Source organism: Gordionus sp. m RMFG-2023, chromosome 4 (assembly GCF_954871325.1).
Source record: "Gordionus sp. m RMFG-2023 chromosome 4, tfGorSpeb1-WG-v2, whole genome shotgun sequence".
NCBI lineage: Eukaryota > Metazoa > Nematomorpha > Gordioida > Chordodea > Parachordodidae > Gordionus > Gordionus sp. m RMFG-2023.
This window is the reverse complement of record NC_088778.1, coordinates 19919753-19937617: the sequence shown is the minus strand read 5'-3', so window position 1 is coordinate 19937617 and position 17865 is coordinate 19919753. Positions and strand designations below refer to the sequence as shown.

Genomic DNA, 17865 nt, shown 5'->3' with positions numbered 1-17865 from the left:
AGTTACTTTTATTTATATATGATATAAGTAAAATTACATTACAGTATTTATTTACAAAATTTAATCAATTTAAAATGCATTAAAGAAAATTATTATGTTTAATAATTAATTAATAAATATTCTGCCATATTGTTATTTTTTTGCGCATTCTGTTTATAAAGGTGTGCGAGATTCTCTTCAGAATCTGTTTTTAGTGAAGCTGGTGATATTGACAGTTATTATCGCCGCAAGCTGACCTCTGATAAATTGGAAATATTGGTATTTCTAAAAAGAAATCTTTACTATATTAATGTTAAATATTATTTTAAATAATTATTTCAAATTTCATAATATAATTGTTTATAACTTAATATGTTTATAGATTAATGTTATTATATTATATAAAAGTGATTTAACAATAAAAATATTTTATATACTTTTAGAATTGCAATTGAATTGAATATAAATTATTAAATGACATAAGTTATGGTATAGTTAAATTATAGATGTTATACTAGTAAAGTATATTAAAAATTAGAAGCATTGGTATCTTTAGAGAATACAAAGTTAGATATGATATCGGATCGGTAATCGGCCGATATCAATTTAATATCGGGAATATCGAATCGGCCTCCGAAAAGTGGTATCGACACACCCCTAAAAAATATATATCCAAAATGATTTTAATTTGTAATCAACCATCTTCTATAAAAAAATTTATAAACAATTATCTAAGAGGGAGTTAAGTATAGGTATTATTATGTTGATAATTATAAAATAAAAATATAATATACTTTAATATGTTTAAGTTTGTAAAGGAGTTTGTTGAACCTTTAATAACTTTTTTACTTCTGCAATTTTGACATTCAGCTTGTACCTTGTTCTTTTTCATATGAATTTTATAAAATTTTCCATCTAGAATTTTAAGATTCGGATTTGATTCAGGAGAACCCATCTCCATAATTTCATCTTCACTACTATGATTGTTAAACATTTTACAAATTAAAAAATATTACATATAAAATATATCCTTTATTTAGTTTTGGTGTTGTTATTTTTAATCTATCTATCTTTGTGACCTATAACATTTCCAGCTAATTTTGGTTATCAATATATTTAAAATATAGCGGGAAAAATAAAGAAAATAATACAAGATTTCACGAAGAAAATAAAGTTACATTGTGTGATATGTAAATGTTTTAAACAAGAATATAAAAAGAATCTGTATCTGTTTAAAGAAAATGAAAAAGATACAAGATTCTTTTCAAAATAAAGGATCTTAGATACAGATACTAGTATCTTATTAAAAATGTCAATAAGATACTGAGTACAAGATACAAAAGGATCTTGTATCTTAGATACAAGTATTCGTGGTACTGCCCAACTCTGCGTATAACCTAAAAAAAAATTACTTGGACCCCCCCCCCCCCCGTAGCTACGCCACTGAGTTAAATATAGATGTTATACTAATAAAAGGTATATTAAAAATTAAAACCATTGGTATCTTTACATAATATTGGATCGGTAATCGGCCGATATCAATTTAATATCGGGAATATCGAATCGGATCGGCCTCCAAAAAGTGGTATCGGTACACCCCTAAAAAATACATTTAAAAAATAATATAGAAAATGGTTTTCTCTTGTTTTATCAAAATAAAATGATAATTAGAATTTATCTGTTATAAAGAGAAAGCAATTAGTGATTTTTACTAATTTATTTTCATAAAAATAATTCATATATTATTTTTCAATTCGAGCTGGGCCGAGCCAAAAATAAAAAAATTTGACCAAACTTAAAAATTAATAAAAATTTTAAAAATAATTGAGTTTGCAGGGCTTTGTTTAGAGGCCTGCGTTGGGCAAGTTTTTGCCCACCCATAGTAAGGTAGGTGTGGCTATGAGGGCCATAATATTTAAACATGGGGCTAGCGAGTGAAAATATTTTTAAAACAATGAGTGGGAAGGTTATTGTATTATTTTACCGAAGGAATGAGAAGGAAAGGCTTATCTTTATTAAAGAAATAATTTTTTATTTCATATACAGCGTAAAGTTTAAGTAAAAATAAATTAAAATAAACAAAGAGCCAAAACAACTAATCAAATAATTTCTAAACATTTGACGGGCAGGCTAAAAAAATTAAGTAAATGAGCGGGCAGATTTTTTATAAAAAATGAACAGGCGGGTTAAAACCTCGTTTATTACAACCTAAACCTTCCTAATTATCTCAAAATAAATAGGAAAGCTACAAGGTGTGAATCGCAGAAAAAGATTGGATGAAATATTCTCGAAAATAAAAGGGACACATAATTTCCAGGGGTTTTAAGTAAGTAAGCAATTCGACTTTTGGAGATAGAGATACTTATTTTGAAAATGAGATGGATGTTAAATAATAATTCAATGTGAAAAAGAAAACTTGAGCTAATTTATATAAAATTCTTGTGCTAGCAGCAGTTGTATGAGTTCTTAAAATGTTTTTTTGAGCCTCTTCAGTTTTCCAGTCATATTGATAACTTTAATTAATAGAAAAAAATGAATGATTAAATCATATTAATCAAAGATGCACCAATAATTACGGTATCGCCGATACTTTCCATTTTAAGCGATATCCAAAATAAAAATAACCAGTAAGAGCTTCATTACCCTTCACTAGTATCTTAAAATTCGAACCAAAAATCAGCTTATTGGAAAACCCCTATTTTTAAAATGCGATAACCAGAGAGTTAGGCCATAACGCGAATACTTGTATTTAAATACTAAATAAATTTTTTTATTCACATTTATTTGAATATTTTAAAAAGTTAGTATTTTTTTAAATATTATTAATTATAATTTATTATATTCTAAAATTAAGATTGTATTTCACCTAAAAAAAAAAGTATTTTCAATTTATTATGATTTCACGAAATAAAAATATTTTCTTTATTTTTTATTATAAATTAATTTATTACATGTAAATTCACATTTATTTATAATATTAAATTTGTGATCCGAGTTAGCTAAAAATTGAATAACTTTTATTTTAATCCTATTTATTTTTAAAAGTATTAGTGAAAAATTGAAAATACAAATTTTTAAGATGACGAAGATATAGTAATTGAAGGAAGGGAGCTTCTATATTAAGCTATTATGTTTATAAGATATCTTTGCCTAGATTCTATGACAAGATCAACATCTTCTAAATGTAATTTGACAATTTTTTTAAAACATCAAAAATATAGTGAAAGCTAGATGTAATTATCTAAATGCTCAACTAAAAATAAAACCAAAATCATAAATAAAGCAATTTTATCCTCCAAAAATTTATTATACTCTCTGCAAAACGGCGATATTAATTATATTTACCACTATTACATAATTTACAACAATATACTATTTGTAATGTTTGTATTACTACCAATTTCGATAATTTTAGAAAATGGTTAATAATAAAATTATTATTTAAGTTAAAAAAATTGATAGCGGTCTAAAAAAATTGACGCAAAAAATAATAGTCAAAGTATTTATTTGTGCAAAGTATTTATATTTAAATGCATTTTTTGAAGGTATTTAATTGTTTAAATTACTATTCTTTGGTTATAATACCTTTAGGTTACCTGATATATCCTCAAATTTTTTTAACTCAACAAATTAAAGACGCCTTGCAACGTTTCTCCCCATCTCCAAGAGATGAAGGGTCCCACAATTTTTTATAACATAAAAAAGCTTCTCCTATTAAGCTTAACAAACTTATTTCAAAGAAAATCGACTGTTTAAATATTAAAGGTGCTCTCAAATTGGCCTCTTCTTATGATTCATTAGCAAATCACTCAGATGAGACATATTCCTTTCAAAACACCCTTTTTCCACTTCAACACCAATCACCCAACAACCTTATTCTCATTGTACTTCCATTTCACTTCAGAAGTAAGAAAGGCAATCATATCTTTCCACCAAAACTCTTAGACCCACATTCCTCTCGGAAGCAATTTATCCATTGATCAGCTAACAAACTTCCATCCCTCTTAAAATCACAAACTTGTGCAACCAAATTTATAAGGTGATGTTCCCAGCTTTGTCTCATCAATCCTTTTTGGAGCCAAACTTAAACCTAACAAAGTTATGAGACAAATAGCCATTGGTTCAACTTTCCGCCGCCTTGTCGATAAAATGATGACATTCAGGATAAAACATGAGGCCTCTCACCTTCTCACCCCATTTCAATTAAAGGTAGAAGTAATTGGCGGATGTGAGGCTTCTGTACATCTCGTCTTTATTTAGATTTGCTAATGCGTACAACACCTTCTCCCATAACTCATTCCTGCAATCAGCGAGCACATCATTCCCAAGCTGCACCAAATTTCTCTATATTCTTATTACCAATTTCGATCAATTTTGCAATTAACTCTCATAAAGTACTCTCAGCCGAGGACATCCAACAAGGTTATCCATTGGAATTTCTTCTATTTTATCTGCAATCAATAATATAATTCAAACCATTAATTCAGAATGCTCACTTTCCCTCCACGTCTGGTATATAGACGACGGAATAATTAGTGGACCTTAATTAAAAACCAATAAGGTCGCACACATTATCAAGGAAATGCGATGCGCTGTTGGTTTCATCCTCAACCCCATAAAATCCGAATTTGTGCAAGTAAACTCCTCAGATCAAAATCCCCATAATTTCAAAATTGGAGCTAACACATCTAGGTTCCCAGTAGACGGATTCACAGCAATCAGTGCTTTCCTCCACTCTACTCTTGATATACTTAGGTTTGGTGACCTCCTTGACTTGCTAACATCGCATAAATCATTCTTCCTCCTTAATAACTTCTTTAACATGTCACGTACACTTTATACTCTGCGCTCAACGCCTATTTTTAAAATCCTATAGCTCTCAAAATTCAATAAAACAGCATGGGCTTAAGCTTCATTACCTCCAAAAGCGGTGGATTAGGGATTAGATTTCCCACCGATTGTGTTCTCACTGCCTTTATTTCAGGCAGTCTACTCTCGAAGCCCACAATCACATCCCACACCTCAAAAGAATCCCTATTATCTAGCATGCTCCCAACAGACCGTTTTCTCTTCACTTCTTTATTTATTGGATCCGGGCATAAATTTTTGAAAGTTATTCCTTCCAAAAATCTTCAACTTCAACTAACCAACAAGCTAACCCACGCAATAGGAATCCTCCTCACTTTGTTTTGGCTGCAGAATCCCCATAGACTGCAAAGGAAGGCACAGCTAACATTGAGGCACACCCAATGAAATTCCTTGATCATCTTGCAATGAAATTCACCCAAATACCGCTATACTTGAACCACCAGGACTTTTTAGATCCGATGGAAAGTGGCATGACGGAATCACCCTGATCCCATGAAAACGGGGCCAATTTCTGGTTTGTATTCTTGTATAGATCCATTCGCTTTATCCAACCAAACTCCAAACTGCCTTAGTAAAAAAGAACAATATAAAATTTCCAAATATTCGGAAATATCAAAAGATCACATTTTTATCCCAATAATACCCACTACCTAAATCTTTTTAGGAAAACTTGCATTATCCTACTGCAAGGAGATCTCACATCCGCAAGCATACTGGCGATCCGCGAGAAGGCTTCTTCTTCAGACAGAAACTGACTATAGCTATCCTTAAAGAAAATTATCAAAGTTTCAATGACAGTCTTCTCTCCATAGACCTTCGCTAGATTCACTTTTTCTTCCTTATTCATCATTTTACACTTTATTTCACCTTAATATTATTGAATTTGGAATTTTTTTTTTTTCACGTATATAAATTTTGTGCTGACTTATATTAATTGATAAATAAAATAAATTTTTAAAAAATGATAAATAAATGTAAAAATTATAAATTTTTTTAAAACGTAATTATTGTTTTTTGAAAATTTCCACAACCTGTTTATAATTTAGCCAAATATAATTATTGTAAGCTCTAGGTTTGGGTAGGTCCCAAGTCAAAAATTTTTTAAATTAATTTATTATTGAAATTTACGAAATTGGGTTGGACGTATATAATTGCGAGAATTTTAAAATGTAAATGTTAATTTCTTTTTTTAGAAAAAGAAACGCCATTCGTTACTTGTTCCAAAAGGTACGAGTAACGCGTTTTTTGAGTAACGGTAACGCAAAACGTTACTTTAAATTTTTTCTTAAATATGGGAGACCAACGACATTTTTATTATAAACTTTTGAGACAATAACAAAACAGAACTATATTTATATGTAGTCTAATCCAAAAATTGAAACCAAACACTGGATTTTTTTGAACCCGGGTTCAAACGGGATCAGTTAATTTTATATTTAAAATCATAACAAATATTAATATTTTAAATTAGATTTTTTAATATTTTCAATTTATTTAAATATAAACGATATAAATCCATAAATATTATAGATATTACTTAATGATGATGATGAGATAAAAAGGCATTTGTTTAAATCCTTAAATATTATAGATATTACTTAATGATGATGATGAGATAAAAAGACATTTGCTAATATATAGAGTCGGATTAAAACAATATCCACGCCCCCATTTTATCTGATGATAATAGTTCCAATAAAGTCATTGAACAAGAAGATTTAGAGATTGGTTCAAAATAAATAAAGGCAGGAGAAAATACTTAAAAGAGGGCCAACAATTGCAGAGAAAAGTATAGGAGATAATTACTGGATTTAAAGATTCTAAAAGATTGGATAAAAATATTTTACATTTTTGGTAGTCTGCTAAGCTGCAGCATCCTGATTTAAATATTTTATACAAAATCTTATTTGTTGTTCCTGTAACTCCGGTTAATTTTTTGAATTTTCATATTCATATATATTTAATAAACGTTGAAAAATCTTTTTCACGAAATTCAATCTTTCATCGCATAGATCGAGGAAGAGCGAACAACTCTTGGAAGATATGCTAATAGGTAAATAAAATTTTTAAATTGATGCATGACTATGCTTTGTAATTTTAAATATATTTGCCTATAAATAAAAAAAAACATTTTATTTTTATACCAAATTTATACCTAGTTTTTGAATTGTCCCCGGTTCAAAAATATTCCCCTGAACCAAATCGAACTCACTTAATTTTTTTTACCTGAACCAAACCCAAACTGAACTCGCTTAATATTTTTGCCGAGTTCATATCCCTCATAAACAAAATTTTAAAAAGTGCAGATTTCTACCTATAAAACTTTAGAAGCTGTGATTAATTATCAGTGTCATTTTCGCCATTTTTCCCCATACATAAGGTGAAGTGGTTAAAATAAAATTGAACATAACTATATTGTTTAATTGAACAAAATATTGCAGTTTTGACATTATTTATCACTTTTTGTACAAACGTATCAATACAATACCGGAATGTAAAAAATTATATCAAAAATAGCATTTGAATGTGCTCATTTTAGGCACATCGTACATTACAATTATTTTTCCCCTTTGCGACTATTTAAAAAATTTTATTCCAAATGACAAACTATTTATCAATGTTCCTTTTTGCACAAATGTATCTTTTTATATGGTATATGTATATGTTAATATTTAATAATTATCTTTTACAGCTTCAGACCAAACATTTTAACCATTTTACTCATAGAAACTTTGAAAACTATTATTGCGTGAATTTTAAGCTATAAACTTCCATTAATCTTTTTTATAGCTATGGCTCTAAGGAACATTTATACAAATTTTTTGAGTCTTATAATAATCTAATTAATATTGAATCAATCAGGGTATGTTAATTTATAATACCTATTTTAACAAATTACACCAATTAAATTATTAAATATAATACAACCCTCCCATCCTCTGCCAGTTGAACGTGTGTTGCTGTGTTGAGCACTAAAGCTCTTATTTATCTAATCAAATTTTTCGAAAATAGATTATTGTTAATTATCTATAGCAGTAAAAAAAATTATATATAATCCCTAGTGTTTTTTAAGTAACGAATTACTTTTTTGAATAGTAGCAATTCCTTTTTCAAACGTATCAAATTATGCCGCGTTTCTTTTTTGAAATAACATTTATAGCAATTATTCAAAATGATGTACTTTTTAATAGTTAAAATTATGTTATTATAAGAATGAATTTAAAAAATCACTGATAAATTATTAACAAACTAAATTTTGACCTTTCAGCTGTTATAATCGAATTAATATTTGGCTAAGAAGATGGATATTTATAATGCCATCCGGTATGGATAGATGAAATGGTTAGAGACGATTTGGGTAATTAGCTAAGCCAAATTTATTCAAAATTATTATCAATATTTCAGTGGTGACTGCGCCCTTTATAATACAAGCAAGCTATACCAGGTCTGCCATTGGGCGCACTCTTTCCTAAATCCATTACATTGATGAGACATATATCACAACCTAGTCCCAATCTTATTATCACCCTCAACTCCTCATCAAATAGCAACAGACAAAGATTGGCATTTGGAATCGCATCCTGATATTCATAGCCAGTTTTATCCCAAACACTTGTATTCAATAAAGGGATTATACCTACCAATTTCTAAAAATTAGTCAGAAGAGTTGAAAAGTCTCTATTTTATGATTATTGGAAATAAATAAAAATGATAATAATGTAGAGTTTTTTATTATTTTTTAGATTTTTTCAATATATACCATATACAATAAAATTGTATCGCTATCGGTAGTATCAGCAAAAATATGGTGTGGTACATCTCTGATATAATTATTTTAAATTGTTTTATAACAATATATTAATAAGTATGAACAGTTTATGCATACCCTAAAGATCCAAAGCCTCCATGTGTGTGAATCTTTTTAACTTTTTTTAAATATTCAAGAGGTATGTCTAAGCAATTTTTTGGATCTGTAAATATATAAGTAATAAAATATATTTTAAAAATCAAACATAATAACCGCTTAAAAAGAAGGTGTCGTGTTCATCTCTAGCTGGGTGGTTTTGAGGTTGAAATAATGCGTCAAAATTCCAAAATGAACTTTCAATATAATTATTCGTAGCCATTTCAGAAAAACTAGTATAAATAAAATATTCATTTAGTTATATTAGAAAAATTGTATTTAAATTTGGTTAATAAAATCAGGTCCAAAATCTATCTTTTTTAAAATTATATTCTTAAAATAAACTACCATTAGTAACTAAAATATCTAGACATTTGTAGCAATTTTAGGGACGTGCGAGTTGGGTAAATAATTAAAGTGCCATTGTTTTAAAAATCTAAAGTAAAATATATAAAATAAAGCTTCATTTATGAGATAATAGACTTATGCTTCCATAATGCTGTTAGATCTAGATATCGCAAAATAAAAATAATCATCTTAAATGGAAACCTAATCATAATGTTAGATTAGTTTCGATTAATTAGAATCGAAAAGTAAATTATCCGTTTTGCTCGATTGCTCGAATATGAATAAATAGTTATTCGATTCGAATAAGGCGAATTCTTCGAATAATTTGTCTTTAAAATAAAATTTAAAAATTTAAAGAAAAAAAATTAAATAAAAATTTGAAGGAATTTTTTTTTTTTTTATTTAAAAAACATTTCATTTTAGAAATAAAAAAAAACATAACGTATCAAAATAATTATATTAAGAATTGTATGAAAAAAAATATATAAACATTAAAAAGAACTATAAAAAAAAGCCCTAGAGTGAATGTTTAGGAAATTTGGACCAATCGAAGGAAGAATCTTTCATTGGGGTGGCCTGTAATCTCCTTTTTCCTATGGTTTTGATAAAATTAAGGGCCTCATTTCCGAACATGCCTAAGGTGTTGGCAAAGATTGGTATGAATACTGTGTTTGTGAGGCCAGCATATGGCAGAAAATGTGAGATTAGACTTCGCTGCAAAATCAATACAAGTGCAGTCCCAGGTCAGTGGGAGAATGTTCATTCAGTGGTTAAGGGATATACCCACCGGGCGTAGCCCACTGTTTCAAGAGTGGATGGGATATTATCTTTTTTGAGATTTGTCAGTGCAAATACCTGTTCATTTCTGGGTGAAATTTATATTTTACTATATTTTTGGATAAATGGACCCCAAGGAAAATGGAGATTAGTAATACAGAAAGGCCACAAGCAAACCTAGAATTAAGTTATATTTAAAATTTGATTGATATTTTAAAAAAAAATTAAGTATTTAAATCTTAAAATGATATTTTTAAGATTTGAATGACGTTTCGGAACCTAAACAGGATCTATTTTTGCCGAATCCATCTTAAACCAAACCGGGTTCAAGATTTTAATCTGGTTTTGAACCCGAACTGAATCAAGTAGAAAACGCGGGTTCTAAGCCCTGGTTTTAAGCTTCGGGTTATGGTATTCAATAAGCTATCTTTTTAAAAAAATGTGTTATATTATATTTCAGAAAAATTTACCCCATTTCTAAAAATATCTGTCTAAATTGAGTCTTCACTTTCATTAGTGGGTGAAAATGGCCAGAACTTGGGGAAACACCTAATGCCTTAAAATTGTATTTTTTAAATGTAACATCTTTCCATAAATCCCTAAATTTTGCAATTGTATAAGAATGGTATAATATAATTTACCCTTCAATCATTTCTGGAGATAAATCAGTAATTTCTTTATCAATTTTAAGTTTAAATTCTAAGCCTTTACTAACTCTATAGCTTTTTACCAAGTTTTCAGTAATTAATTTCCTTCTTTTAAATTCATGTTTTAAATTTGATGGTATATCTTCCACAATTGAATCTTTTATTTTAAGCAACCATTGTTGGACTTGATCTACAATACTATCTACCTTTAATATAGAAAATTGTATATAAAATGTGAGAAAACTATATATATAAACAAATAGTAAAACAAATCATATATTAAAAATGAGTGTAAATTTTAAAAATATCGATGGCTCTAAAAAGAGCTTATAGTAAAAATGTACCTAAAAAACATGTATAATTATGTTTAAAAATTTCTAATTGTATTTTTTGTTTTAGGAAGATTGACTCGCGTTTTTCGTTTGTTATGTTAAAAATTTTATGTGCTAAAATTTTTAAAATGAATATGTTGATTGGGAGAAATTACCGTTAGTTGAGATGACTATGGGTTGAAAAATAAAATTATTTAATGTTGAGTATTTATTGGTTTTTTTATTTTCGCCATTAGTAAGAGGATTTGAATTAATTGATGAGGGAAAGGAAGAGGCACAGGTAGCGTCCCAAATTAGGGATTTCCCATTAATAATAATTTATTAAATAATAATCTCGCGGCCCTGCCTGATTTTTTATGTGTAAATTGTCCAGCTTAGTGATTTTTTATGCATGGATCGCCGGCCTTATGATAGCATAGATATGAAAATAAAAAATCTATCAAAGCACAGTTTATACAATTCAAAAATTGTAATTTAGACCATTTTTTGATAATATTTTTATAGTTCTTTTATAAGGCCAAAGCTCATCACACCAGAACCTGACACAATTCAGATCATAGGTAGGTTCTCGAATTAAATGGCTCCAGTCTCAGGGCTTAATTCATGTAATCTCTGATGATTAAACTGCTATTATTGTGATTCAGAAATTGGGAAAAACAATAGAATAATAATTTTCCTAATTGATTCGTGATAAAGTATTGCTTCCTGACTAGTCTTTAAAAATATTCTCAGAAGAAGATTTGATATAAAATTATGACATGAGAAGAAAAATTGGAATGCGCCAAGTTTGATTTCTGAATTCCCTAGGAAAAAGTGAATATTCGTCCAGCTCAGCGATTAAAGAGACCTCAAAATATGGGTTTCATAAACCCATAATTATTTATTAAGAAGATAATATTCAATTAGTAAATGTGGAAAATGAAAGTCAGGCGGTATGTAAAATACAAGTTATCTAATTAGCAAGTAAGCATGAAATGATAAACACCGTTTTTCAAGGTCCCTTTATTCAAAAACGTTTTTCCAGTTGGTAAGACCCAGTTGGATATAGATTGATATATCATTGTTTAAGTTATAGATCCTACAAGGAAAGCAAAAAACTGCTTCAGCTTCAATTTATAAAACTTTAAAGAAAATCTTCTTCCATTATTAGTAACAGTCTTTTTGAGTGATGTATTTTGGCATATTTGGTAATATTAGATTTAAATTAGATGTAAAATATTTGCAATAAGAATAACTACAAAACCTTACCTCTCCAATTTGTTTTTGGAAACTCAGGGTCACTTTCCTTACTCTGAATCTTGGTACCTTGATCATTATCTTAATCCATTAAATTAACTATATTTACATTTTCTCCTTCCTCATTACAATATGGGAAGCAGTTGGCGATATTAGGTATTTCAGTATACATGTTTAATAAGTCACTAAAACTCGGGGAAATTTTTAATATTATTTTTTTTAAATATATTATGAATATGATAATTACTCGAGCTATAGACCCAAATGATATATCGACACTCAACGTACGTTTATGGAGGGGTCTTAAAGTGAGCATCCCCAGAATTGGAAGAAAATCTTCCTCTCATTTATATATAAGTGAATATTCTTATTTTCGTTAAAAATGTCAAATTTAAGAAATTAATTAAATTTTTAAAAGATATAAATTTATATAGAACTATTTTGTTTTTCGTTAAAATTATATATATCTATATTATCATTGTTTATATATTATGTTTATTCAAATAAATTGCCTAATTATCTAGTATTTGATTTAATAGTCCTAACTTAGTAGCATCCAGTATAGCACACGCTTTTTTAATTTTTAAAAAGAATATACTCTATTTTTAATGTAAAATGAAGAATTGTAAAAATTTTCACAAGAAAAAAATATAAAATTCTTAAAACTTTTGAGTAATGAAGCTTTGAATTATTATTACATCAAAAAATTTCCACCCATATCCACACAATTACATATTTATTATTTTTAAATAAAAAAAAAATTTAAAACCAATAATGGGTTGAGCAACAGTTATTTTTCTCCAATTATATTCTTATTTCTAAAAAATTTATCCAAAAAATATTTTCCAAAACCAAGATATTTTTTTTTAATTTAAGGAGTGGGGCTAAGATACAAGATCCTTTCGTACTTGTACTCAGTATCTTATTGACATTTTTAATAAGATACTAGTATCTGTATCTAAGATCCTTTATTTTGAAAAGAATCTTGTATCTTTTTCCTTTTCTTTAAAAAGATACAGATACAGATTCTTTTTAATATTCATGTTTAAAACATTTACATATCACACAATGTAACTTTATTTTCTTCGTGAAATCTTGTATTATTTTCTTTATTTTTTCCTGCTATATTTTAAATATATTGATAACCAAAATTAGTTGGAAATTTTACAGATTACAAAGATAGATAGATTAACAATAACAACACCAAAACTAAATAAGTAAAGGTTATATTTTATATGTAATATTTTTTATTTTGTAGAATGTTTAACATTTATAGAAGTGAAGATGAAATTATGGAGATAGGTTCTCCTGAATCAAATCCGAATCTTAAAATTCTAGATGGAAAATTTTATAAAGTAATTCATGTGAAAAAGGACAAGGTACAGGCCGAATGTCAAAATTGTAGAAGTAAAAAAGTTATTAAAGGTTCAACAAACTCCTCTACAAACTTTGTTAAACATACTAAAGTATATTATACATTTTTATTTTATAATTATTAACATAATAATACCTATACTTAAGTCCCTCTTAGATAATTGTTATTAAATTTTTTTATAGAAGATGGCTGATTATCAAATTTAAATCATTTTGGATATATATTTTTTAGGGGTGTACCGATACCACTTTTTAGAGGTCAATCCGATCCGATATTAAATTGATATCGGCCGATTACCAATCCGATATCATATCTAATTTTGTATTCTGTAAAGATAACAATAATTTTAATTTTTTATACTTTTTATTAGTATAACATCTATAATTTAACTATACCATAACTTATGTCATTTAATAATTTATATTCAATTCAATTGCAATTCTAAAAGTATATAAAATATTTTTATTGTTAAATCACTTTTATATAATAAGTAATAACATTAATCTATATACATATTAAGTAATAAACAATTATATTATGAAATTTGAAATAACTATTTAAAATAATATTTAACATTAATATAGTGAAGATTTCTTTTTAGAAATACCAATATTTCCAATTTATCAGAGGTCAGCTTGCGGCGATAGTAACTGTCAATATCACCAGCTTCACTAAAAACAGATTCTGAAAAAATTATCGCACACTTTTATAAACAGAATACGCAAAAAAATAACAATATGGCAAAATGTTTATTAATTAATTATTATTATTTAAAAAATATACATAAAAATGGATTTCGATTTTATTTATAAAAATAAATGATTTTAGATATAACTATTTTTTTAAATTTTATAACATTTTATTTTTGTTAAAGAAGCCATTTTATATCAGATCAAATTTTATAATATTGACCGATAATCAATATTTTAAAATGGGTGAAATATTGACCTTATCCGATAAAAAATATATGCACATCCCTAATATATTTTATTTATAATTATTTTAGCAAGTTCTTATTAGAGGAAATATTTAAGCTACAATTGATATATAATATTAGATAATTTTAAAAGGCTCTAATAAAATAATCATAATAAGGTAAAATTTAACTTTATTAGTTACTTTTATTTATTTATGATATAAGTAAAATTACATTACAGTATTTATTTACAAAATTTAATCAATTTAAAATGCATTAAAGAAAATTGTTATGTATTTAATAATTAAATAATATAATGTTGTACATTATTTTCATATTTTTTATATATAATTAATGATTTTGCAAGAAATATATAAAAAAAATTTGAAAAGATTTAAATGATATTTATATATATATGATAATAGAAATGCAAGAATTAATAAGTCATATTAGAAAATTAATTTAAAAAATACATAAATATCACAAACAAGTAATGATAAATACTTATTAAAGATAATAAATAAAACTAGTATATTTTTTTAGAGATGCCATTTAGCCATATACTCCAAATATAAGCTATATTTAAAACAACACAGAAAATAACCTGCAGATTCTAATAAATCATTTGATTTAATTTTTTTTTCTTATTTGCTTCAACTCCCATTAAATATACTACTCTCTTTTCCCTGTTTAAGCTATTAATGGGCAAAAATTAATATTAAAATCCCTGGTTATTATAATTAATTCATCAATAAATATTTTATTTGCAAATATTCATTCTTATATGTGTATGCTATGTTCTTCACATATAAATAATAAAAACTGTATTTTATAAACTATTCTAATTTAATTGGTAATGATAATTTAAAAGTATCTTGTATTTAAGATACTCTATGTAAGTAAAAGATACAAGTATCTTTTATATTTTGAAAAAGATACTAATATCTGTATCTATGATTCATTTTTTTATAAAGAATCTGTATCTGTATTAAAATTATTTTCTGGAGGACCTGCCCCACTCTGGGGGTGGGCAATTAATTTTGAAAAGAAATAAAATCATGATTACATATAATTAATAATTAGTACTTAATTAACATTTTTGAGAAGTGTAAAAAATAAATTATAAAATATTTAAGCAATTATATTTTGGAATTAATTATACTTTTTAGGTAATTACGCCAAAGTTATATATTTTATTTTATAATGAAAGTTATATAATTATGTCTCTAATTGAAAAAACATATATAAAATAGATAATATCTAGTAAAGTTAATAATTTTATAAAGAATAAAATATTATAGAATTATTAACTTGTCTATATATAGTAGGTTCATTTGATTTATCAAGTTTTATCCATCCAAATGACATTGCTTTACTAAACCCAATTTTATAATTTTTGACATTTTCCTAAATTACATTATTTGATTAATTACTATAAATAAATACCATTAGATCTTTTTGTGAAATCCCATTTAATGGTATCGAATTATATAAAATTGCTTCATAACTACCATTCTGAGCTATTTCTAGACCCTCAGGAGTCAATGTTATATTTTTACATGACATGGGTTGAACATTTATAAACTTAATTAAATGGTAGTTATAAAATAAAAGCAATGATTAAAACTTTTGTAAATGACTCCAAGCTTTTAATAAAGCCAATAATTTTTTGATGATCAACATTTAATAACCTAGCTATTTCCAGTGTTTCAATGGTTTCGAAAGAATTAATAGTTTTTAATATTTTATCTTCCATAGCAATCTTGTCTTGTCTTATCTAGCACGTAAAAATATCACAAATAAAGTTACCGATCTGATACGTAAATTATTGACAAGATATAAATCAGCTGTCATTTTATAGAAATATTAATTGTAAATAGCTAAAAAAAAATAATAATCGCTATTTAATTCATTCATTATTTAGACGTAGGTCTACGAAAACAATACATAAAAAGGTATGTATAAAGTTTTAAAAATTTTTATTTTAGACAATTTTTTTAATTTTTGATAAATAAATATTAAAAAATAAACTCATCTGTTTTTTATATTTGGTATTGAGAATTCAATGTAAAAACAAGTTATTTATTACGTATTTAAATTTATACGTTTCACTAATTCTTGTGGTCAACACGACAATACTTTCAATTAATTCAAAATATGTACTAGCACAGGGCCGTAGCCACGGGGGTGGGGTAGGGGGGGGCCCAGGGGGACCGGCCCCACAAAAAAATTTTTGTCCCCCAAATCTGGCCCCCAGAAAAAATCTTTGGCCCATAAAAGTAGCCCCAAAAAAATTTTTTTGCCCCCCCCCCCCAAATTTGAATTTTTTTTTAGAATTGATTATTTTTATATTTTTAATATAAATTTTGAATATTTATTCAAAAATATTCTAAAAACATATCTATTTAGAATTGATATTCTAAAAACATATCTATTTAGAATTGATTATTTTTATATTTTTTAAAATAAATTTTGAATATTTATTCTACAACATGCCCAGTTTGTAAAAAATTTTCTATCCTGTTTTATTTTTACCCAATTATTTTTATATTTTTAAAATAAATTTTGAATATTTATTCTACAAACATGTCTAGTTTGTAAATATTCTACAAACATGTCTAGTTTGTAAAAATTTTTTCTATCCTGTTTTATTTTTACCAATATTTTGTAAATTTTCTATCCTGTTTTATTTTTACCCAATATTAAATTATCATTCATTCCTTTTTTTTCCATTTTTTTTTTGTTGTATATAACATTCTCTATAGGTATCACATTTATATTATAATATATAACCAGTTATTTTATTTTACAGCGTTTATTTTATTTTTTTTGTTGTATATAACGTTCTCTATAGGTATCACATTTATATGATAGATATACAACCAGTTATTTTTTAGCTTTACAGCCGTTTATTAAATTATGAAGAAACAATCAGTTATTAGCTCTTATTTTAAGTTAAAGTTAAACAAATGTCAAGCAACATCACCTCTACAAACTACTAGTAATACTACATCAGAAATTTCAGAAAATGATTCTTCTCATAGTTAGTATAAAACATCAGAAATTTCAGAAAATGTTTGTATTATTATTTCATGACTTATATGATATTGATATAGGGCAATACCTATATATTATTATTTCATATATATTTATTTTATATAAGATAAGAGACAGATATTTATTATTAATATTATCATTTTTGTATAATAATTTTAAAAATAAATATATTCACTCATATTTCAAGATATGAATGAAGCTAATAATCTAAAAAATGGTCCTCACTACACTCAGGAGGAGGAAGATAATAAATAGTTTAAAATTTAACCCAAATTTTTCTATTTATATATTTTTGACAATATCAATAGGAGTAAGAGATTATGGTGTTTCATTATTACATTTTAATTTTAAAACAAACAAAGGCGAAGAAGAGACTCAATCATCTTCATCTAGCAGCTCAGTCTCTCATTGTCAAGAGGCAACTA

The 17865-nt window shown here is 26.4% G+C and overlaps 1 protein-coding gene across 5 annotated transcripts in view; it reads right to left on the bottom strand.

The window, feature by feature from the left end:
* The window catches only part of LOC135929034 (phenylalanine--tRNA ligase alpha subunit-like), a 46655-nt gene extending 30515 nt beyond the window's left edge, over positions 1-16140 (bottom strand). For 4 of the 5 annotated variants that reach the window (XR_010572456.1, XR_010572455.1, XM_065465526.1 and 1 more), the window contains exons 1-8: positions 16011-16140; positions 15830-15967; positions 15695-15790; positions 10519-10730; positions 10348-10476; positions 8870-8985; positions 8735-8819; positions 2396-2492 (exon numbers count right to left, since the gene is read on the bottom strand). Coding sequence is in view for 3 of the 5 variants with exons in the window: in XM_065465526.1 (XP_065321598.1) it covers positions 2396-2492; positions 8735-8819; positions 8870-8985; positions 10348-10476; positions 10519-10730; positions 15695-15790; positions 15830-15967; positions 16011-16139 (1002 nt within the window). In the remaining 2 variants the exon portion in view is untranslated. The remainder of the gene's footprint in view (positions 1-2395; positions 2493-8734; positions 8820-8869; positions 8986-10347; positions 10477-10518; positions 10731-15694; positions 15791-15829; positions 15968-16010) is intronic. The other variant, XM_065465527.1, reaches the window with a different exon arrangement.
* Between the last annotated feature and the right edge of the window lie 1725 nt (positions 16141-17865).